The sequence below is a fragment of the Hyperolius riggenbachi genome, chromosome 9, assembly GCF_040937935.1.
Source record: "Hyperolius riggenbachi isolate aHypRig1 chromosome 9, aHypRig1.pri, whole genome shotgun sequence".
Lineage (NCBI taxonomy): Eukaryota > Metazoa > Chordata > Amphibia > Anura > Hyperoliidae > Hyperolius > Hyperolius riggenbachi.
In genome coordinates, this window is record NC_090654.1 from 26,947,924 (window position 1) to 26,972,672 (window position 24,749).

The following is a 24,749-nucleotide window of genomic DNA, read 5'->3' on the forward strand; positions in this document are numbered from 1 at the left end:
CATTCAAAAACAGTATTGTGTAGCCCCACCCCTGAGGAGCCAACAAGTAAAAACTTCCTAAACTCCTGTTCAAACTTTTCAAATGTAATCATCTATTTAGGGGGACTAGGCAGTAGAATGTGTGTGTGTGTGTGTGTGTGTGGGGGGGGGGGGGACGGGCACATAGCATAACTTGGTGCATCGGCAATACATTTGGGGGCCCCACCCCTGAGGAATCAGCACGCGCGAGAAGCACAAACCTATCAGTCAGCTGTCACTCAGCCGAAATAATCCGCCTGGCAGATCGTTGGCAGTGCGGCAGTCAGAGGTGCCTGTACACACGGCTAGTAATGATTGTTATCTGCTAATTACGATTACGCAAAATAGTGTGTACCATTTTCCCAATTGCGGCTATAGGTAATTAAGATTTGGACATTCAATTGATTTCGTGTAATCCATTCATAATTTTTGTGTAATTTTTATGCCGACTAGCGGTCAATAGCAAAGCCCTTATACACGAACACGCTAAATCCAGCGCTGGAGACTTGGGCGCAGCAGCACAGGAGACTTGGGCGCAGCCGGCGCCATCATAGGCCGTAATAGGAACTACGGCTATAGCAGACACAGGGAGTAAATTCAGCGCCATCAGAAGACAAGCTGAAGTTGCTTTTAAAACAATAAGCCGAATTATTTCATTCCCCCACTATCCATGGCAGCCTGGAGGGGGAATAGTAATTAACACGGCCCGGACTTGTGCGGCAGCAGGCTCAGCCATATACCGGCTGTATCCTGCGCCCAAGTCTCCGGCGCCATTACCTCTCGTACGACTTATACATGCCATTGTCACCAAAATTGCTACACATGTTAAGGAGACGAGAGGGAACAACTTTTAAAAAAAAAATTCAAAAAGGCTTTGTAGTTTTTGAGAAAATGAATTTTAAAAAAAAGGAAACAGATTTTTTTAAATTATTTTTTTACTGCAAATTTTACTTTGCATTTTTAAAATCAAAAACTACAAGGTCTTTGAATTTTTTTTTCTTTTTAACCTGTTCCCACTCGTCTCCTTAGGACTTCCAATGCAAAATAGCTAATCTATTTTTTACTCACCTTGGGCTTCTTCCAGCCCCTCACAGCCGTCTCAGTCCCTCGTCGCAGCCTCGGTCCTCCTCGGTGTCCCCGCTAATATTGGCAACCTGCCGGCGGGGTCGGCTCTTTTGCGCCTGTGAACACGCATCCATGTAATCTGGTGCGTATTGCGCCTGCATACAACTACTGCACAGGCGCAGTATGCGCCAGAGGACCTGGACGCGCGGGCACGAGTCGCGATCATTGCGGCCGGCCAGCGGGGACACAGAGAAGGACCGGGGCTGCGGCGAGGGACTGAGACGGCTGCGAGGGGCTGGAAGAAGCACCTAAAAACAACTAAAAAGGAGGAGTACAGGTAAGTCCACCTGTACTCCTCCTTTTTAGTTGTTTTTAGATCATTTTAACCTGCCTGGCGCCTCTGTCCAAATTTGCACAGTATATAGTCCACCTTGGGTGGAGGGGACTGTCCCCTTCTTTCTATCTACAGAGAGCGACTTCTTAAACCTGAGTGGGGTCAGGTTCTAATGCTCCCCACCTGCATTTCAAGTGGTTGCCTATGTGGTAACCCGTGTTTGTGAGTATATCCACATCTGTTAATTATTTCGCCAACAATTGTTAGACTTACTGCACTATATTGGGCTCTCGGTTTTTCTTTTTGTTTCAAGTGGAAGAAGCACCAGGTCACTAAAAAATAGATTCGCTATTTTGCATTGGAAGTCCTTTAAAGGACCACTATCGTGAAAAAAGTCCAGTCTATCTCCTCATGGGGGATTCTCAAGGTTTTCTTTTCAATAGCGTTTCCTGAACAGCAGTTTAACTGCCAAAATAGTAAGATACCAGCCGGCCTCCCTAATCACTTGCGCACTATTTTGTCAGCTAGACTTTACAACTGCTGTTCAGGAAATGCTGTTGACAACAAAGAAAACCCGGAGAATCCCACATGAGGAGATGGACTGGCCCAAAACCTGTCAGTTCTGTCAGATTTGTACTGCCTACTTTTTTCACAATAATGCATAGCAACTGTGATGACAAAAGCATGTATGGGGGTTTTGCTGTTAACCGCTAAAAGTTGGCTCAAAATGATGCAAACATTGTGTGAAATTGCGAAATTACAGTTTCTGATTACATTTAAAAACAAAATTAATTATGATTTTTCCCAAAATTTCAAATTAAGTCTTCACATCTTAATTGAGAATTTCTGTGCGAAATTATGATCATGATCATCAGGTGGTCGTTATTGGCCGTCTCAGCTGACTTTAATCTAGCATGTGTATCAGCCTTTAGCATCTCATTCCCCACCTTATCCACCCCATGAATCTGCAATAATTATCTTGATCTTGACAATCTTCAGTTTACTCAAAATAGGGGACCCAGCAGGAAACCTCATAAGGAAATTCCACTAACGTGATTGGGTGGACGGCATCCTCTCGATCTGCTAGGTGTCTAATATGTTGTAGTAAACAACGCCCACACCATTTGCCCAATCACAATGCTTCGAGCTGTAGAGGGTGCTGTGACTGCTCCCTATGAGGTTTCCTGCTGGGTCCCCTAAAGTAGACTAGTACCCCCAAATTTGGACTCGTCATCTGCTTTTACCGCTAAGACAAAGGAAGTTTATTGAAGCACCTCAACACAACAACGGCTCCCTGGCTGCCCACTGTCAGGTCCACCAGTCCGTCTCCGTCCAGGTCCATCTTGCCGCTCACGCTGCGTCCAAAGTAGGTAAGTCCGTGGTGGAAGGAGGCGGAGTCTATTCTCTGAAAGGTGAGTATGAAAAAAATGTAAATGATGAGACAGCCAATCGCATGAAGATTTGGGTCAAGGTTGGTGTACATTACAGGACATTGGGGTTGATTTACAAAGCCGTTTGAAATGGATGACAAACAACAAATATTATAATTATTTAGTATTAATATAGCGCTAACATCTTCCGCAGCACTGTGCAGAGTATATTGTCTTGTCACGTAACTGTCCCTCAGAGGGGCTCACAATCTAATTCTTACCATAGTCATATGTCTATGTATGTATCGTGTAGTGTATGTATCGTACTCTAGGGCCAATTTGGAGGGGGGGGGGGGGGGGGGAAGCCAATTAACTTATCTGTAGGTTTATGGGATGTGGGAGGAAACCCGGGTGCCTGAAGGAAACCCCCCCACACGCGCGCACACACACACACATGGAGAACATTCCAACTCCATGCCGATAGTGCCCTGGCTGATTCGAACCAGGGACCCAGCGCTGCAAGGCGGGAGCACTAACCACTACGCCACCATGTTGCTGCGCAGATGGCTGTATTGCTCGACAATCATTTACAAGAAAATCTTTTTCACAATTCAACTGTCGGATCAACAGAGAAGATTGTCGTGCACACAATGGTGAAATCTTTTTGTGCGTATAACTTTGCTGACTAGTAGTCGTTTATTTCAGCATGTGCAAGAAAATGCCGGAGCACATGGAGCAAGTACATGGCTATGACATAACCAGTAGTCGGACGTAACTAGGGGGGAGCAGCTCCTGGGACTGCAGGGGGGCACAAAGGTGTGTGTGTGTGTGTGTGTGGGGGGGCAACTAGTAACCTTCCCTCCCTCTGATACAGAGGACTATACTTCAGATCAGGTGATTTGTGGCTGCACTTGTTATGGGCGTGACCACACTTGTTTTGGGACCCTTGAGAGATGGGCCCTAAGGCTGTAAGGGTCACCAGGGGGAGGCAAGGGAAGGGGTGTGACCATTACGGGGGCCCCACCAAAGTGTTGCTGACAGGGCCGGGCCGAGGCAGAGGCGAGAGAGGCTCCAGCCTCAGGGCGCTGTGTAGGAGGGGCGCACAACTCACTCAGCTACCATTCCCCTATTGTGTTTGAATCAGAGAAATAAGAAAAGGGGATACATGGCAGTGACTGCAAGCCAGATAACTAGAGATTAAGGGGTTGGGGGCCCTGGGACTCCTCTTAGTCTAATAGCAATAAGTGTGTGACGGCTGGGGTGGGGGCGATGGAGGGGCGCACTTTGGTGTCTCAGCCTTGGGCGCTGGAGGACCTTGTCCCAGCTCTGGTTGCTGACGGCCCCATGATTAGGTACGCCCCTGCCAGGAGTCACTGCGATGGGTGCAGGAGACTATGCAGTGACACACGTCTTGTACTCGTGAACGATCACGTGTTTTAACACTGCAATGCCACGTGTTTTTCCTTTTGTGTATCACTGTAGTTTGACTGAATGTATTAATATATTCATGTAACAAAGTATATATTGTATTGTAAAGGCTCGTACACACGTTCAACAAAGCGCACAACCAACCAACTGAACGACCAACTCATTAGCACAGCTCACAATGGGTGTGCGTGGTTAGCACCTGTGTAAACAACGGAGTCAGCATTGTGTATTCTTGTAACAATGTATATATTGTATTTGAAAGGCTTGTACACACATCCGGCAAAGCGCACGACCAACTGAACGACATGACTGACTGAACGACCAACTGAGCGACCGACTCCTTTGTACAACTCACAATGGGTGTGCCTGGTTAGCACCTCTATAAACAGTGGAGTCAGCTTGTGCTGTATAATCAGAACTCCTACAAAAGGACAAGAGAAGCATACATTTTACCAGTCCTGCCTCATGCGTCTGTTGCTGCTGCTGCTGCTGCAAAATAGTCTTCTACAATAAGGTAAGAAGGTGTTTTTTTTTTTTTAATTACATTCTCATCTCTACACTGTAAAAGTCTTCTATCACATACTTTTTTTTTTTTTTGCTTAATGTAGGTTTTCCAATGTACTGTTTGCTGTGCAATTCATAGGGCTTGATTCACAAACCGGTGCAAACTGTGTAGCACGGGTGTGCTAAACCGTTAGCACGTGAAGTGCCGTTCGCGCGAATCGCGGCACTTTGCGCGCGCATAAGTCCGCGAACGGCACTTCACGTGCTAACTGTTTAGCACACCCGTGCTAAACAGTTTGCACCGCTTTGTGAATCAGGCCCATAGTGTTTTTAGCAGATTTGTCATGCTTCGAACCTGTTCTTGGCAACTATATTCAGTTTCACACAGTGCTATGTCTGGGGGTGGAGGTGGGGAGGCTGGGGGTGTGGGGGGGGGGGGGTGTGAAACTGGCTGCAACTGCTGTTATACTATTGTAATTTTTGTTATTTTTGCTATTAATTAGTATTTATATAGTGTCAGCATCTTCAGCAGCGCTGTACAGAGTATATAGTCTTGTCACTAACTGTCCCTCAGAGGGGCTCACAATCTAGTCCCTACCATAGTCATATGTCTATGTCTGTATCATGTAGTGTATGTATCATAATCTAGGGACAATTTAGGGGTAAGCTAATTAACTTATCTGTACATAGCTCCCAACTGTCCCTCTTTTGGAGGGACAGCCCCTCTTTGAGAGCCGTCCCTCTGTCCCTCTTTCCTCCTCATTTGTCCCTCTTTCAGGACTTTGTCCCTCTTTCTATGTAAATATATATATTTATCTACTAAAAATGTGTTTAATTGACTCTAAACTTTATTCCCATCCTTTAAATTGATATATTACGAATTGTAAAATGTTAATATGAAGGAAAATACACCAGGATAGAAAGGACCAATGTGGTTTGAATTATAAAACAAAATATTTTTCTTATGAAATGTTTATGGTATGTATGACTAGGGGCGTGACTAGGGGTGTGATCAGGGGTGTGGAATGGGCGTGGCTTAAAGAGAATCTGTATTGTTAAAATTGCTCAAAAGTAAACATACCAGTGCGTTAGGGGACATCTCCTATTACCCTCTGTCACAATTTCGCCGCTCCTCGCCGCATTAAAAGTGGTTAAAAACAGTTTTAAAAAGTTTGTTTGTAAACAAACAAAATGGCCACCAAAACAGGAAGTAGGTTGATGTACAGTATGTCCACACATAGAAAATACATCCATACACAAGCAGGCTGTATACAGCCTTCCTTTTGAATCTAAAGAGATCATTTGTGTGTTTCTTTCCCCCATGCACTGAAGTTTCAGGCTGCTCTTTTCTTCCTGCAAACAGCTTTGCCCTTGTTTGTAATTCCTCAGTATGTGAAAGCCCAGCCAGCTCAGAGGACGATTTATCCAGCTTGTAAAAGATAAGAGAGAGAAGAGAGAAGCTGCTCTAATCCTAAATAACACACAGGCAGTCTGCATAAAGGGGAGTTCATAGCAGAACCACAACACTGAAGAACTTGGCAGCCTTCCAGACACAGGCGGACAAGTCTGACAGGGGAAAGATACATTGATTTATTACAGAGACTGTGTTAGTAGAAAGTGCTGCAGTAAGCCAGAACACATTAGAATAGCTTTTGGAACTTGTAGGATGATAAAAAACAGGATGCAATTTTTGTTACGGAGTCTCTTTAAGTGTCCTTCAACTTCCTTTTTGTGTACCAAATGAGTAAACTGTTTAATAATCATTTATATCAGGGCTGATAGCAACAGAACAGTGCGGATTGGCACTGTTCACCCAATCACGTTAGCTGAATTTTTCCCTACGAGGTTTCCTGCTGGGTCCCCTAAATAGACGAACGCCAAAAAAAGTCCATGAACTGCTAACTCACTGAACCTCACTGCATCCCATGTCCCCCATTCCCCCCACTTTGGCAATGCCTGTATTGAAGCCTGGTCATGCCAATAAAGCTACCTTTGATATGAATGTTGCGTCAAAATAAAAGCTATCCTAAAATTTCTATTCTGATTTTATAATAGCAGTGGTCTTGTCTGTTGTGAGGCTGTGAGCCTGCTGCAGCCTGCAGATCTTCTGGGGATGAAAGGTGTGTGTGTGTGTATGTGTGTGTTTGTGTGTGTGTGGGGGGGGGGGGGTGAAGGATATAGAGTGAGACAGACATTTGCTGCAGCATGCTGTGTACAGGTTTGCCCATGCAGGAGATGATGTATGGGCAGATCGACCAAGAGACAGATCTCTCTGTGATCGGATCTGCTCAGAGAGAGATCTGTTGCCTGCCCATACACTGCAGGTTGATTCCCGATGTGACGCCGCATCTGCTGCACCCCATGCTGTCCCCACTAGTGTAAAATGTGCCCCCCGGTGCAGTATACTTTACCTGTCCATGTCCGCTTCTGGCTTTGTCAGCAAACCACATAGATGTGTGTGTGACCTCACACAAGCCCATGTTATGCCGACAATCACTTGGCGTGGGAGTACGCCAGAGGCAACGTAGCAGCAACCTAGGGGCACCTGGCACTTGTTGACATCTCAAAACCATATTAAAATGCATGCTAACAATGCGTCTCATTACTTAACCTCCCTGCCGTTCTGATTCCCGCGGCCGCAGGTTTTTTTTGCATAATTTTTTTTCCTATCATGTAGCTAGCCTAGCGCTAGCTACATGATGCCCCCCTCCCTGCGGTGTCCCTCCCACCCCTTTCGATCGCCGCCGGCACGCTTGCCCATAAGGAAATCCCGTTCTGAACGCAATTTCCTTTAGGGCTTCCCCCGTCGCCATGGCGACGATCGCGATGACGTCACCGACGTCATGACGTCGGTGGGAGTCCCGATCCACCCCTCAGCGCTGCCTGGCACTGATTAACCAGGCTGCGCACAGGGTCTCGGCGGGGGGGGGGGGGGCCCTCTAACGCGGCGGGTAGCGGCTAATCGGCGGCGGCGATCGTGCTATACACGCAGCTAGCAAAGTGCTAGCTGCGTGCAACAAAAAAAAATTATGAATACTCCAAAACAATGCTGCGCTGCCCGCAATGTCCACACCCCCTCTCACATATACTGTGATAAATATAGTCACAAAAAAGTCCTGTAAGTGCGCTGCGGTTTCTCCTGTCAGTGGTGATATTCTTATGATGCTTTATGCTCCGCTGCGCGCTTATCCACCAAACGAACCTAGATGAGACAACTTCACATAGCGTAATACTGTATTGCCATCAATGCAAACACTCCACAATCCGGGTGCGGGTGATATTTGTGCTCACACACGGTGCCCACCACCCTAGAGGTCAAAGAGGCTCACCAGATGAAATCCACCATATCACAGGTGGCAATCTTGCATATTCATATATGTATCACTCAGAGACATCACTGATCATATCCAATTCCAATCTTAAAATGGCCTTTAATAAAACACATAAAAAAATTTCATTGCGCAATATGTCAGTTCACAGTTACAACACACTGCCGCTATGACACGCTGATGTACCCTACTGGGATCTTGTAAGTGGCAGGAGTGTGCGAGAGGCGCAGTGTGTTGTAACTGTGAACTGACATATTGCGCAATGAAATTTTTTTATGTGTTTTATTAAAGGCCATTTTAAGATTGGAATTGGATATGATCAGTGATGTCTCTGAGTGATACATATATGAATATGCAAGATTGCCACCTGTGATATGGTGGATTTCATCTGGTGAGCCTCTTTGACCTCTAGGGTGGTGGGCACCGTGTGTGAGCACAAATATCACCCGCACCCGGATTGTGGAGTGTTTGCATTGATGGCAATACAGTATTACGCTATGTGAAGTTGTCTCATCTAGGTTCGTTTGGTGGATAAGCGCGCAGCGGAGCATAAAGAATCATAAGAAAAAAAATTATGTAAATCGGCCCACCAGGGCCTGAGAAATCCTCCGCGGCGGGTTACCCCGAGCTCAGCTTGGGATAACCGGCAAGGAGGTTAAAGGATACCCGAAGTGACGTGTGACATGATAAGATAGACATGGGTACGTACAGTGCCAAGCACACTAATAACTATGTTGTGTAACTTTTTTTATTTCTCTGCCTGAAAGAGTTAAATATCAGGTCTGTAAGTGGCTGACTCAGTCCTGACCCAGACAGGAAGTGACTACACTGTGACCCTCACTAATAAGAAATTCCAACTATAAAACACTTTCCTAGCAGAAAATGGCTTCTAAACGCAGCAAAGAGATAAAAAGGGTCAACAGTTCATAGATTTTTAGCTCTGGCATACTTCAATAAATGTGTCATTGAGCAAAAACAATAAAAGAGTTAAAACTTAAAAAGTAGATTGAAACATAAAATAAAACTGTGGAATATCTTAAAAAGTCATTTTTTAGGAGAAGGAAGATAGATACAATCGTTTATTTCATTAGTTTATATTTGCTTCGGGTGTCCTTTAAAAAAATTCCATTCTACCTCTTTTTTTTACGTTTGTTAAAGGGTTTTATTACTCTATTTCCTCAAAAAAGAGCAGGCAGATGAGGACTGATGTAATTAGCAGTAACAATGAGCAAACAAAAGCTTTCATCGGCAGGAGGGTGGGGAAATAGGTCACTGTTCTTCAAACAGTTTGGGGAAGTAACACTAGATTACATTCACACCTTCCCCTGGAAAAATAAGAGGGGGGCAGCTCCTACAGCTATTAGAAACCAGGACCTTTAGGGAGAGCAGGGTTGCCAAATCATCCCTTTAAATACTGACATCCAAGTTATGCAGGTTCTGGGGATACTTGTACATAATCCGTTCCAAAACCGCATCTAACTAGCCACAAGTCATGTATAATTCATGTGTCCGTATTTAAAGGTATGAGTTGGCAACACTGCAGGTGCTCAGCGGCAGGCGGCCGAGCATATTTCAGACCGACTTCCTACCCAAAGACCAGACAGCCCTGCCCCAGCGCCCTAGGCACTGGCCTATTCAACCTTCGCCCAAATCCGGCCCTGGTAATGTATGTATTTTCCCCTTTTGGATTTGACGGATTTGTTTCTCTCTGCTTGTGATTTGCAGTTACAATGACTTCAATGGATGATCAGCAGGAGACGAGGCAGACCGTAAGCAATGTGGAGGAAACTCAAAGCCACTGCAATGACACCAGCCTGGAACCACAGACATTGGAATTGGAACCAGACGATCAGAGCGAGGCTCAGGTATTGTAAATGTGTAGCCTAGCTTGTCCTGCCGGTTGTTACCAGTGTTTTTTGCAGCAAGGGGTGAGGCGGCCGAGAAGGGTTAAATAGACTCTGTATTAAGAAAAACTTCCCCTGGGGGATACTTGCCTCGGGAGGGGGAAGCCCCAGGATCCAAAGTCCTGCAGTGTCCCGGAAATCTCCTGCTGCAGCCCCCCGAAGTGCGGCGAGGTAAATATTTAGCTTCCGCGATCGCGCACAGGTGCACTAGCTTTCAGGTTAAGGCAGAAATAGCCGAACCCGATCGATCCGCTCTACTGCGCAGGCGTGAGCCCTTTGGCGCCTACACAGTAGAGCGGATAGGATTGGGTTCGGCTATTTTCGAGAGCCGGGATCCCGGTAGGTAAATAAATCTAGCTTGTTAGGCTTGTCGGGGGAGGATTGCGAGACGCTTCGGGGGAGCAAGCGCTGGACTGCCTGCCGCTACAGGGGAGGGGGAAGCCTCCTTGGGATTCTGAGGCTTCCCCCTCCCGAGGGAAGTACCCCCGGGAACGTTTATTTTTAATACAGAGTCTCTTTAAGGTGGCCATACATTTATCGACTTGGTGGCCGATCGACCATTGAATTTGATAATTACCGAATCAGATCAAAATTGGTTCCTGATTGACGATTCTACTTCACATAGCGTAATACTGTATTGCCATCAATGCAAACACTCCACAATCCGGGTGCGGGTGATATTTGTGGTCACACACGGTGCCCACCACCCTAGAGGTCAAAGAGGCTCACCAGATGAAATCCACCATATCACAGGTGGCAATCTTGCATATTCATATATGTATCACTCAGAAACATCAGTGATCATATCCAATTCCAATCTTAAAATGGCCTTTAATAAAACACATAAAAAAATTTCATTGCGCAATATGTCAGTTCACAGTTACAACACACTGCGCCTCTCGCACACTCCTGCCACTTACAGCCTCTTGGGCAGAAAGATCTGGAGCGACACTAGACCAAATATGTAAAATATGTAGACCAAATATGTAAAGCAGCTACACGGTCGGGACACTCTACATTTGTGAAACACTACCGTGTGGAGTTGATTTCCAGCCAGGATCAGGCGTTTGGTCGCAAGGTGCTCCAGGGCAGTCATCCCGCCCTAAGGTAAATGTTTCTCGCTGGTCTCAGGTGAGCTGTCCTGGAGGATCATGGGAGAAAGGCCGTCCTACTTACCGCTAACAGTGTTTTGGTGAATCCTCCAGGACAGCTGCTTTAGTACCCAGCCCTAACTTGTATATATTTTTTAAATGGCATAAATATGTATATAGAGTAGGGTGAGCTAAGTACTCTTCTAAGGAACTGAGGGGAATGAGGAGGGAACTGGCTATATAGGTGGGAGACTCAGGGTCTAATTAATTAATTACATTTGCATTGTTTCCATAGGGGAGGGGCTCAATGGTAATCTCAGGTGAGCTGTCCTGGAGGATTCGCCGAAACACTACTACCGGTAAGAGGGACGGCCTTTAACTACAGTACTGGATGCCTTCAGAATTCCCTGAGTCTGAGGGCTGAATTTTAAGCTGTGGACAAGGGAACAGGAATTGTAGGGTGGTGTCACAGCTGCATAATATGTCGGCTGTAGTCCCACAATCCACAACTGTCGGGCAGTTTCTGTATACATTTGAGTATGATTATTGAATTGTTATATTTTATACTCGTATGCCTATATTGTAGATAAAAAAATAGTCTTTTTGAATTTCTACACAGGCAGCAACTAGTAATGAAGGGACGCCCAGCACCCCTACAACTCTTAGGCCTGGACGTAAACGCAAGGCAACTGCTGACATAATGGAAGAGGAGGAGGAGCAACAAGTCGCAGTCGGAGCTGTGGAACCGGAGCAGGAAGAAGAGGAGGATGCGTTTGATTTGTATGTGAAGATTTTAGCGATGCAACTACGCCAACTTGACCCGGAAAACGCCGCCATTGCCCAAATCGCAATGTATGGAATACTAATGAAGGGTCGCATGAACTTATTAACTTGCTAGCTGATGGCCGGGCGTTGCCAGTGTATGTATTTGGCTGGTGTTGGCTCCGCCCACTTTTTCAAACCCTAACACACAATTACTCAGTGACCAAGTTTGTGAGCTTTGCGGTCTTTGGCATCAATTTGCATTGAAATTAAAGAAATCTGGCTGTGACTTGTCCCTCTTTCAAGACTGATGTACAAATCTGTGTAAATGTATTTTTCTACTGAAAAATGTTTTTCATTGACTATAAACTTTATTCCCCTCCTTAAAATTGATACATTTCTTATTTTCAAATGTTAATATGAAGAAAAATTAACTATGATAGAAAGGATCAGTGTGGTTTCAATGAAAAAAAACCAAAACCTTTTTCTTATTAAAGATTTATGGTATGTGTGTTGGGGGCGTGATTAGGGGTTTGGCAGGGGTGTGGCTTAAGGGTCCCTCTTTCTTATCTCAAAAAGTTGGACGTATGCCAAGGGGCACCAGCGTTGGCAACTATACCGTAATTTTTGTTATGCAAATTCAACTGCCCCGTGAATTTCGTAAGGAATTCGTCAGCGTTCGTAAAAGGGTGGACGATTAGCCGCCCTGTGAGCAGGAGGAGAGGCAGTGCAAAGAAGGGGAAGCGGTGGGCACACCTGGGGCTCCCCCCAACAACCCCCCCCCCCCCTCCTTCCTCTGCCTCGTTCCGGCCAGCGGAAGTTCTGCGTGCCGTTGCTTTCGTCTAGACCAGACCAGACTAGCGGCAATACACAACTTCATATTGTACCGGGCGGAACGAGGCATAGGTGAGTCCCCGCCGCTGCCAGCCGCACAAGCCTTAGTTCCGGAGGGGGGAGCGAGGAAGGGGGAGCCCAGGTAAGGGAAGAGGGGGGGGGGGAGATGTCTCCCTTTCTGTGCATACCGCTTCCCCTTCTCTGTGCTGCCACCCCTCCTTGGGACACCTAGAAACCTGGCTACCTATTCTGAGGACATATACTGTATACACTTGGCTCCCTATTCTGCGGACACATATACAGCCGGCTAACTATTGTTTCCCCCATTCCCTTTAGATTGTAAACTCGGAAGGGCAGGGCTCTCTCCCCCTTTTGTGTCTTGGAAATCATTATACATTTTATTCATCATGTTACTTTTATCACTGTCATTACCACTTCTGTATTTTGTATTCTGTATTCTGTATCATTTTTGTATTTTGTCACTAATTATGTATCTTGTATATAAGTGTACCCCATGTTGTCTGTATTATGTACCCCATGTTTGTTTATTACTTTGTACAGCGCCATGGAATATGTTGGCGCTTTATAAATCAATAATAATAATATATACACCTGGCTACCTATTCTGGAGACATCTATACACCTGGCTACCTATTCTGGGGACACATATACACCTGGCTACTTATACTGGGGAAACCTATAGACCTGGCTACCTATACTGGTGCCACCTTTTTTGGGGGGAGAACTTGCTAGATTATCTGTATTTTGGGGAACCGCTGCCAGATTATGTGTAAATTGGGAACTGCTGCTGCCAGATTACATCTATTTTTGGGGAACCACACCCATATTATCTGTTATTTGGAAGAACCTCTGCCAGATTATGTGGATTTTTGGTGAAATGCTGTAAGGGGTCACACGGGGTCCCTGCCAACCGTTGCCACCCTCATTCTGACTTCTACCCCCTCCAGCATGGTGATCCCCTCCGCAGCCACAGAAAACGGATTTGTTTCTGTGTCCAAAGCTGCCTGTGTAGAGGGAGATCTTTTTCACTATCTCTTCATGTATCCGGGGTCCGTGAAAATCCTACAAATCCGGACTGTCCGTTCAGGTTTTCAAAGCGGATCCCCCCGGAAACGGCCACGGATCCTTTTTTTTCTTTTTGTGAAGACAGATGCTATTTTTAACATTGGTACCCGTGGCTTGGTTTTTGATCCAGGCCACCGATACGGAGGCTGCCATATTTCCTTTTAATCAATACCAGTTGCCTGGCAGCCCTGCTGGTCTATTTCTCTGCAACCAATCCACCATGCTGCCCGTTTATTCTCCGTTGTGATATACAGTCTTGTCACTGTATACTCTCCAATCATCTGCTCCTGTCTGGAGGGGCAGCCTTACACCTGCAGAGTAATAAAGCTATGAATTTCACCAGCAAAGATTCAGCACTTGTGGTGAATGCTTTACTTTTGTGCCGTACACATATTTTACATGATGTAACCAGGACTGTTTCTGACTCATTTGGTGCCCCAGGCAAGAGACCCTGTCACCCCCCCCCCCCCCCCCTTTCATATTACAGTGCAACATTAGGTGTACTTTACATGTATTTAAAAACATAGCTAGAAATAATACCATACCAACCCAGTGTTCTCCCTAGAAATTTTTTCCAGCCGGGTGGCATGAAAAAGTAGCCGGGTGGGGCAAGATGATAGAATGCAGGGCCGGTGCTTCTCTGCACAAGTCTGCTTATAGTATAGCAGGAGGTGAGCCAATGACAGCCGGGTGGTCATCAAAACTAGCCGGGTGGAGCACCCGGCTAAAAGAGCCTGGGGAGAACACTGCCAACCCTGTGGCTCTTCTTCACGAACCACTTCTAGTAGACTAACCCCCCCCCCCCAGTCTATCTGGTCCCTCGCTGTCCTCCTGGTCTTCACCGCTGTGTTGCCGTCACTCCATGTGGTGTCCTGGCCGTGCACAAATCCATTGTGCTTCCATGGCTGGGAGTGCCACTGTTTGTAAAACTTGCAACTGTGCATGCGCAAAACGCTCCCTGCCATGGAATGCAGCCAGGGCCGCAGTTGTTTGAGCATAGATCCCAACTGTCCCTCTTTGGCAGCCTTGTCCCTCTGTCCTCCTCATTTGTCCCTCTTTCAGGACTTTGTCCCTCTTTCTATGTAAATATATATATTTCTCTGCTAAAAAATGTGTTTGACTTTATTCCCATCCTTTAAATTGATATATTACTAATTTTTAAATGTTAATAAAATATGAACAATAGGACACTGCTGTTCAGGATATGTTGAAAACAAGGAAAACCCTGAGAATCCCCCATGACGAGATGGACTAGCCCAAAACCTGTCGGTATGACCGAACAACAAGCTGCAGTGTACTGAATATAAAAAAAAATTGCCTAGAAACTAAAGGGGGGGGGGGGGGGTGTAAGCCTGTGGTCCTCAAGAGGTTAATCATTAAAGGACACCTGAAGCGAAAATAAACGAACGTAATAAACAATTGTATCTATCTACCTTCTCCTAAAAATTACTGTTGAAGATATTCCACAGTTTTATTTTCTGTTTAAATCTACTTTTTCAGTTTTAACTGTTTTATTGTCTTTGCTCAACCATTGCCATATTGAGTCAGGACTGAGTCCTTACATACCTGATATTTAACTCTTTCAAGCAGAGAAAGAAAAAAAAGGAACACAGCATAGTTATTAGTGTGCTTGGCACTGTACGTGCACACGTCTATCTCATCATGTCACACGTCACTTCGGGTATCCTTTAAGTTTCATTCAGTAAACTTCCTCTTTGTGGAGATAGAAAACGCATTGACATTGATGACTGACCTGTTTATAGTTTGGCAGGATGGTGTTGCGGGAGCCATGGTAGATGTACAGTGCCCCCCGGTGGTTGTCCTCCAGTGGTGCTCCCACCACCACATCATTCAAGCCATCATGGTTGAGGTCCGGTACGCTGGCCATGGAGTAGCCGAAGCGGGAATCCTGTACTTTGCGGTCTGCGCACAGTGTGCCATTCAGACTTAAGAGCACCTGTATAAAAACAAAAAGCTTAGACTTTACAAAACCCACTGCCAGAGTTCATGTGTATGGGGACACTTAAAGAGACACTGAAGCGAAAAAAAAAATATGATATAATGAATTGGTTGTGTACTATGAATAATTACTAGAAGATTAGCAGCAAAGAAAATATTCTCATACTTTTATTTTCAGGTATATAGTGTTTTTTCTAACATTGCATCATTCTATAATATGTGCAGATTACACAACACTCAGCATTCAAAATGAGTCTTTCAGAGCAGTCTGTGAAGTAATGACCTCTCCTCTAGCAGAGGAAAAGTAAATAGTTCAGGAACAGTTGAGATAATAAAAGTCAGATAACAGCCCTCTCCATGACTAACTTGGTCGGAGAGCTTAATGGCTTGTTTGCATAGAGATAACAACTGGAGTTTCTCAACTCTTCCTGTACTGGAAACAATTAGACTGATGTATCTGATCTTAATGTTTTATTTCTTAGCTGTACTACACATACAAATCATAATATCATTTTTTTTTTCGCTTCAGTGTCTCTTTAAGACGTGTACATGAAAAAAATAACGCAGGGCGAAATTCTGATTTTTATTCATTTTTTTTAATATTCACCAATATTTTACTATGACTAAACATAACCCTACTCTCACACAGAACCCTCCCTCTGCCAATGCCTAACCCTTAACCCCCTCCCTGGTGGTGCCTAACAACAATCCAGCCCTCCCCTCCCCCCCCCCCCCCCCCCGTGGTGCCTAAACCTTAAAGCGCTCCCTAAACACTAAAAAAAAAAAAAACATGCTCCAGTGGGTTCCAGGACTAAGGCACACGTTTTTAAAATACGCTACCACTTTAAATTTACAAGGTGTTATGTATTTATCTATTTTAGTATTTATATAGCCCCGACATATTATGCAGCGCTGTACAGAGTATATTGTCCTGTCACTAACTGTCCCTCAGAGGGGCTCACAATCTAGCCCCTACCATAGTCATATGTCTATGTCTGTATCGTGTAGTGTATGTATCGTACTCTAGGGTCAATTTAGGGGGAAGTCAATTAACTTTTCTGTATGTTTTTTTGGGGGAACGTAGGAGGAAACCGGAGTGCCCGAAGGAAACACATACACGGGGAGAACATACAAACTCCTTGCAGGTGTTGACCTGGCTGGGATTCGGGTCCAGGGGACCCAGCGCTGCAAGGCGAGAGTACGCCACCGTGCTGTATTAAGCCAGTTCCTCACGGCACACTCCAGATTGGAGACATAGCTGGTACTGTGATGATAATGACAGGCTTCCAGCATCAGTAATCCCGCAGGAATGAGGCTGGAGAACTGTTAAAATTCATAAAACTGGCGACTGTATGGACTTTCCAAGAATGGTCAGTGTGCGAGTTGTACTGTGCGGTTATGGAAGTATTGCATATACTGTCTTTCCCCTAAAATAAGATTCCTGAAAATAAGACCTAGTGACAGAGTTCCCTCCCATGCTCGCCCGCTCGCTCAGCCGCCTGCTTTACCTAATTTGTTCCCGCTCCTGGCCCCTACCTTAAAGTCTGGAACCCCTTGCAGTTTATTCTGGCACAGCGGTGCGTACATCAGCGGATACTTGCGAAAGCAGCTACGGTAATGTATCCAGTAACAGCGCTGCCCTACACAGGAAGTGACCTCTGTTTACTTCCTGTCGGCGCTGTTACTGGATACATTACCGTAGCTGCTTTCGCCGCAAGTCTCTGCTGATGTGCGCAACGCTATGCCAGCATAAACTGCAGGGGGATCCAGACTTTAAGGTGGGGGATAAGAGCGGGAGCAGATTAGGTAAGGTGAGCGGCTGAGCGAGCGGGCGAGCATGGGGGGGGGGGGGGGGGGGAACTCTGTCACTAGGTCTTATTTTCGGGGGATGTCATATTTCAAGCACCTGGGGGGGGGGGGGTTCTGACTATATATACACACTGGCTATATGGGGGTTCTGACTACATACATTGGCTATACAGGGGGATCTGACTGTAAATACTAAAGAGGATCTGGCTACCCCCACAAAATATAAGACCTCCCCAAAAATAAGCCTTAGCACATATTTTGATGGTAAAATAATATAGGACAGTGTCTTATTTTTGGGGAAACACGGTAGGTGTAGGGAGAGATGTGAGCAGTTCCTTAACTGACGTTACCTGGCCGACCCTGTAGATGTAAACTCTCCCGGTTTCTCTGTGATGATGTCCGAGGAACATGGGGGCGGCGACCAGCAGCACGTCGGTGACCCCATCTCCGTTCACATCCACCGGACACACCTCGCTGCCGAAGTAGGAGCCGATCTGCAGAAACACAAGGCAAGGGACACATGGTGGGCCTAAAGTGCACCTGTCACAAAAGAAAGACGGAGGCTGCCATTACTGACCTCCTTCTGACAATATCTTCAACCTGGCTGTCATGCTGATCCTCTGCCTATGAAACATACACACAAGAGAGGGGAGCTATGCTCATCCTGCATAGGGACATTAACCGATTCCGGACCAGCGTGGTTTAAATCTCCATCCTGCTTGTGGCTGTGCGGCTCTGATAGGACGTAGATTTCACACATCGTCGCTGCTCGGTCCTGCAACTACCACCGATCTCGCCAATCTGCACCCACCGCTACCCACTCGCCCTGCCTTCTGTATTGACGGCAAAACTCTGTGAGCCGATTTAATTGGCCCCTCACCCTGTCATCACTGTGAGCCAATCCCATTGGCTTACATTGATGGACAGCGTCAGGAGCCAATGAAAGCAGCTCCTGACTGGCACACACAGCTCTGCTGTCACAGGGACAGCAGAGAGAGCGATCTGCGGCAATGAGAGATCGGCGGGAGCGACGCCTCTGTGTGGCAAATTGTCAGTAAGCGCCGTTTTGCGGTACCAGCAGTCTGTGGTCCTTAATGGACCAGAGACTGCTGGTACGGGAGTAGTTAAGTAGGTGCTTAGAGGAGTTGTAAATTTATATAAAAACAATCTTTAATATGCGCACCCTAATGATAATCAGAACACACTTGCAAATTCAAAGACAAAACTCTGGAGGGGATCTCTGTCCATGAAGCCAATCCCAGCAGGAAACTGGTGCCCTCTACTGGAAAAAACTGTCTATTGGAATCCTAACAAAAACATGCGATAAAAAACCCCCAAAAACCTGCTGATACAAAAAGAGTTCACACAATTATGATAACCACACAAGTTTTAAAACAAATATTAAAAAAATATTTTAACCACTTGAGGACCATAGTGTAGTGACCAGGCCTTTTTTCATGAATTGGGTCATTGTAGCTTTAAGGGCTCGCTGCAGGGCCGCACAACTCAGCACACAAGTGATTCTCCCCCCCCCCCTCCTTTTCTCCCCACCAACAGAGCTTTCTGTTGGTGGGCTCTGATCGCTCCCACAATGTTTATTTTTTTTTTGTAAATATTTATGTTTTTTTCCTAAAAAATGTACTGATTTATTTATTTTATACTCCCCCCGCCAGCCAATCAGCGTGATCGGCTGTCATAGGCTTCAGCCTATGACAGCGGATCACTTCCGCAGCTACAGAGGGGACAGCCGCGTCACACGGCTCACTCCGCCATCCAAGCAGGGATGCACGCGCATCGCCGCACACGATCTCCTGCAAATCCCCGCCCCCCCAGGACTTGACGGCGATTGGCATTAGGCGGTCCTGGGGCTGCCGCCACGGTCATGCCCATCGGCGTGACGCGGTCTTTAGGTAGTTAAAGTGTATTTTTTTTTTCATGATTTGGAGTTCTGCTCACCTGCTCCCCCACCAGAGCCTGGGAGATGGAGATCTTTCCACTTTTTGCCATCTCGAATAAGACGACTTTCCCCTTGTGCCTGAAGCGGGGGGCTCCCGCCACATACAGCACTTTCCCGCTGCGCAGCATGATGGAGGACACTGTGTAGCCTGCAGGGGGCAGAGAGAGAGAGAGAAGATTAACGTGGTACTGCCTGCTGTGCTAGAGTGTGGGGGTATGCCCTGTGCCATACAGTGCGGGGGGCTATCTGTGCCATATTATGGGGGTATGCCCTGTGCTGTACTATGAAGGTAATGCCTTGTGCCTTACTGTGGGGTACCAGCTGGGCTAAATTGTAGGAGGGACCCACTGTGCTGCATTATGGAGGTATGCCCTGTGCTATAATATGGGGGTATGCACTACGCTTTACTGTGGGTTGTCATCTATACTACTGTATATAATGCTGGGCATGCATGAAAAAAGGTGTGAGGAAACAAGGGCGCGACTGGATAACAAATTGGCGCGACTTTATAATGAAATCGCATTAACGAAAAAGTTTGATTTCAAGTGAGCGCGAAATGACACCGAAACCGTTAACGATAAAGTGCCTTTTTAAAACAGACAGGAAATCAAAACAAAAAAAGGATATTTACTTTAAAACCAATACATAATTCAAGAATATTGCTGAACCTAACCCTACTCTCACACAGAACCCTCCCCTGGTGGTGCCTAACACTAATCACCCCCCTGGTGATGCCTTACCCTAATAACCCCCCCCCCCCCCCCGGTGGTGCCTAACCACTCCCCTGGTGGTACCTAACCCCAACAACTCCCCTGGTGGTACCTAACCCTAACCACTCCCCTGGTGGTACCTAACCCTAACCACTCCCCTGGTGGTACCTAACCCTAACCACTCCCCTGGTGGTACCTAACCCTAACCACTCCCCTGGTGATACCTAACCCTAACCACTCCCCTGGTGGTACCTAACCCTAACCACTCCCCTGGTGGTACCTAACCCTAACCACTCCCCTGGTGGTTCCTAACCCTAACCACTCCCCTGGTGATACCTAACCCTAACCACTCCCCTGGTGGTACCTAACCCTAACCACTCCCCTGGTGGTACCTAACCCTAACCACTCCCCTGGTGGTACCTAACCCTAACCACTCCCCTGGTGGTACCTAACCCTAACCACTCCCCTGGTGGTACCTAACCCTAACCACTCCCCTGGTGATACCTAACCCTAACCACTCCCCTGGTGGTGCTTAACCCTAACCCCCCCCCCCCCCCACACACACACACACACACTCTCAAACAACCTTACAAACATAGAAATAATAACCTATTTGATCATGTAAAATCTGTGCAAGTTTCAAAGCAATAACATATTTAAAAAACATTAATGTTCTAATGTTGAAAACGATATCTATCTCATACCCCTTTCTCTGCTTTGGGCGTCGTATAAATGATAAATGTATTAGAGTCTATGGCGGCGCCAAAATTGTCCATTAGCCGCTGGCGCCCTCTTTTCCTGCTACCCCAGCTGGGCTATATTCTGTGGGGATCCGCTCTGCTATATTGTGGGAGGGTATGCACTGTGCTATACTATAGAAGTATGCCCTATGCTTAATTGTGGGACATCATCTGAACTATGTATATTATGTGGGGCACCAGCTGGGTTATATTGTAGGAGGAGCCACCATGCTATATTGTGAAAAAGCGTAATGACAGTCGAGTGTCCCCTATACTGTATTTTAATGGTAAATTGAACTACAATACCCAAGAAAGTGTCACACTTGAATCATAGTACAAATATACTGGTTTTGGCAATGTTTAATTCTGGCAAATGGGGGAAATGTATTATATCATGAAATAAAATAAGTTATTAGATTTAGATAATTATTAGCAGATCCCTTTTCTACCAAAATTAAGCGGGTAAATCCAATTAATCGGAGAGGACACAGATATTTTATAAAAATGTGTTTTAATACTCAAAGTGGTCTGAAACTGACATAACATTCAACAAAAATGTGTTTTCTTACTTTTTATTACCCCATACAGTTACCAATGGTCTAGCACAGGCTTTCTCAACCAGGGTTCCCTGGAACACCAGGGTTCCTTGAGGACTCTGCAGGGGTTCCTTGGCATTTTGCCCCATCGTGGGGTTGGTAGTATAATAGAGCACATTATAATAGGTGATACTTCAACAAGAAGCACTAAATTGGGGGGTCAGGACTCAGGAGACAGTATAATGAGTGGTAGTGTAATAGGGGTAGTGAAATAAACAGCCACACATACTTTTAAAGACCATGCCTCTTCCAAAATAAATGCAGGGGTTCCTCAAGATCAAAACATTGTTTGCAGGGGTTCCCTGATATCCCAAAGTTATTTGCAGGGTTCCTCCAGGGTAGAAAGGTTGAGAAAGGCTGGTCTAGCACCATACAAAATGAACAGGATACAGATGAGGACATCAAACTTTGAGAAGGACCTAGGAGTACTCACCGATAACAAGTTAAATAATCATATTTGAGAAATAAAAACTCGAGATGCTAGCATAATATTGCCCCTGTTTAACTCTCTAGTAAGGCCACATCTGGAATATGGAATTCAGTTCTGGCCACCACATTACAGGAAAGATATTGCAGTCTTAGAGCAGGTGCAGAGACAAGCAACAAAATTGATACGTGGGATGGAAGGTCTCACTTACCAAGAAGGGTTAGATAAACTGGGTTTATTTAGTCTAGAGAAAAGACGCCTTAGAGGGGATCTAATCAACATGTATAAATACATCAGAGGGCAATACAAAAGCTTGGCGGTTGAGCTTTTTGTGCCCAGGCTTTTACAAAGTACTAGAGTGGTGTGTATGCATGAAGGAGAGAGACCTCAATTTCAGTTGTTACATACAATGTACCAACTGAGGAATGTAAACAAAAGATACTGTTAATCCACTTTGGAATGGATCCTAAGCTGAAGGAGTTGTCCATTGCATGCCACAGTGCTGTGTTTAACTGTTTGAATGCTGTTCTGCTACAATTTTTGTTTGTGCTAGTAGCTTTAAGGCTGTAAGGAAACTTTTAGAGCAAAGAAGAAATGCCGTGTTTCAGAATTCCTCCTTCATGGTCCAATGGGCAGCACAGTGGCGTAGTGTAGCACTCTCACCTCGCAGCACTGTCCCTCGTTCGAATCCCAACCAGGGAGCTTTCTGCAAGGAGTTTGCATGTTCTCCCTGTGTCTGTGTGGGTTTACTCCGGGCACTCCGGATACCATAGATATTGTATTTTGCATTGAGCAAAGGGTTAAACAAAGGTTGTTTTGTATAACTGTTCCTCTGGTGGAAAGTGATTTGATTGTGTGTGTATGGGCACCCCCTGGTACGTTTGTTAACCTGCTCTCAGCTGGCTGAAATATAGATTGTAGTCCCGGATGCTGGAAAATCTATGTGCGAGCTGTGAGAGGTGTGACAGAGGACAAGGGGTAGTGTGATAGACCCCACCCTCTCAGAAGAAGTGCAAGCTCTTCAGCCCAAAAAGACATTGGCACATTACCCAGGTAAGCAGCATGGTTCTTCAGTTTCACCGGAAACTCTTTCTCGAAGGCAGAACGAGGGGGCATAATCCGACTGTCCCTGGACTCCTTCAGAACGGACCCGTCCCAGTTGTACGCCCCCACCGTGCCAAACAGAATGCCGTCCTGCAGAGATAAACACAGATCTGTAGTCATTCTAAAGTTCCTCATCTATCCCTCCCCACCACCAATCATCGCCAACGAGAGGGGGCTGAAGTTGCCAAATGGGGGCCCAAAATAATCCCATAAAGCGTCAGCGGGTCCATATATTTACAATAGCATATGCAGACCCAGCCTCTGTGTGCTGATAGCATTCTTAGAACCAACTTCGGGTTCTTTTTAAAGAACAAGCGACACCCATGCTAACCTTGTAATAAAAAAGACATATATAAGTAGATAAATACTACTTCTACTTACATAACAGATGTATTGTGCTATCCACGTAATGATTCCTGTGAATTTTATAAAGGAAAAGCAGAAAATCCTATTCTAGGCAGTGGCCATTTTGCCAAGCTAATACTGACATCATATCCTCCCTGACTCTTGTTTCCCCCCTCCCTTCTCTTGCTCATTGTGTATTCATTAGCTGCCCCCCTCCCAGAGTCTTTTTTTATTTACACATCCAATCACTGAGTCACCTCAGCCTTGCTTGTAAACACAAGTGATCAGCTAGGCAGGGAAATAAATGGAAGAGGAGGAATATATTATAGATAAAAAGAACTCCCAGCATTCAAAAGAACTCCCAGCATTCAACTTTTTGTCACTATTTGGCACTAGGTCCAGTGCTATGCCAAGGTATGTGATAAATACAAACCATAAGAGCAGAAAAAGTTTTGCAAGTTTTGAATGCAGGATTAGCATCTTTATCACTTCATACACTCAGACCAGTTGCTGTTGAAATTTGATTTTTATGGTGACAATACCGCTTTAAAACCATGCTAATTGCTTGGCTGTCCTCTGTCTCTATTACTTTTAGCCAGAGCCCCTGAACAAGGATGAAGATCAGATTTTTCTGACTGAAGCCTGACTAGACTAGCTGCATGATTGTTTCAGGTGCTTAAATGGAAATAAATATGGCAGCCTCTATATACCTCTCACTTCAGGTGTACTTTAACTTTACTTCCCTACCCAGGTCGTTTTCACAGTTCGGCTGAGCTCCGATCACTTTGGCAATAACTTTATCAATAATTTTTATAACTATATTATCTATCTATCTATCTATCTATCTATCTATCTATCTATCTATCTATCTATCTATCTATCTAAGTATCTATCTATCTATTTATCTATCTATCTATTTATCTAACTATCTATCTATCTATCTATCTATCTATCTATCTATCTAGTATCTATCTATCTATCTATCTATCTATCTATCTATCTAGTATCTATCTATCAATCTATCTATCAATCTATCTATCTATCTATCTATCTATCTATCTATCTATCTATCTATCTATCAATCTATCTATCTATCTATCTATCTATCTATCTATCTAGTATCTATCTATCTAGTATCTATCTATCTAGTATCTATCTATCTAGTATCTATCTATCTAGTATCTATCTATCTAGTATCTATCTATCTAGTATCTATCTATCTATCTATCTATCTATCTATCTATCTAGTATCTATCTATCTAGTATCTATCTATCTAGTATCTATCTATCTAGTATCTATCTAGTATCTATCGATCTAGTATCTATCTATCTAGTATCTATCTATCTAGTATATATCTATCTATCTAGTATCTATCT

The 24,749-nt window shown here is 45.2% G+C and overlaps 1 protein-coding gene across 4 annotated transcripts in view; it reads right to left on the reverse strand.

Annotated features, from left to right (window-relative positions):
* ITGA10 (integrin subunit alpha 10) overlaps positions 1 to 24,749 on the reverse strand; it is a 174,722-nt gene that overhangs the window by 58,179 nt on the left and 91,794 nt on the right. For all 4 annotated transcript variants that reach the window (XM_068252234.1, XM_068252233.1, XM_068252235.1 and 1 more), the window contains 5 exons: positions 22,973 to 23,117; positions 19,450 to 19,598; positions 17,844 to 17,987; positions 15,479 to 15,682; positions 2,692 to 2,822 (listed from right to left, as the gene is read on the reverse strand). In XM_068252234.1, coding sequence (XP_068108335.1) covers positions 2,692 to 2,822; positions 15,479 to 15,682; positions 17,844 to 17,987; positions 19,450 to 19,598; positions 22,973 to 23,117 — 773 coding nt within the window. The remainder of the gene's footprint in view (positions 1 to 2,691; positions 2,823 to 15,478; positions 15,683 to 17,843; positions 17,988 to 19,449; positions 19,599 to 22,972; positions 23,118 to 24,749) is intronic.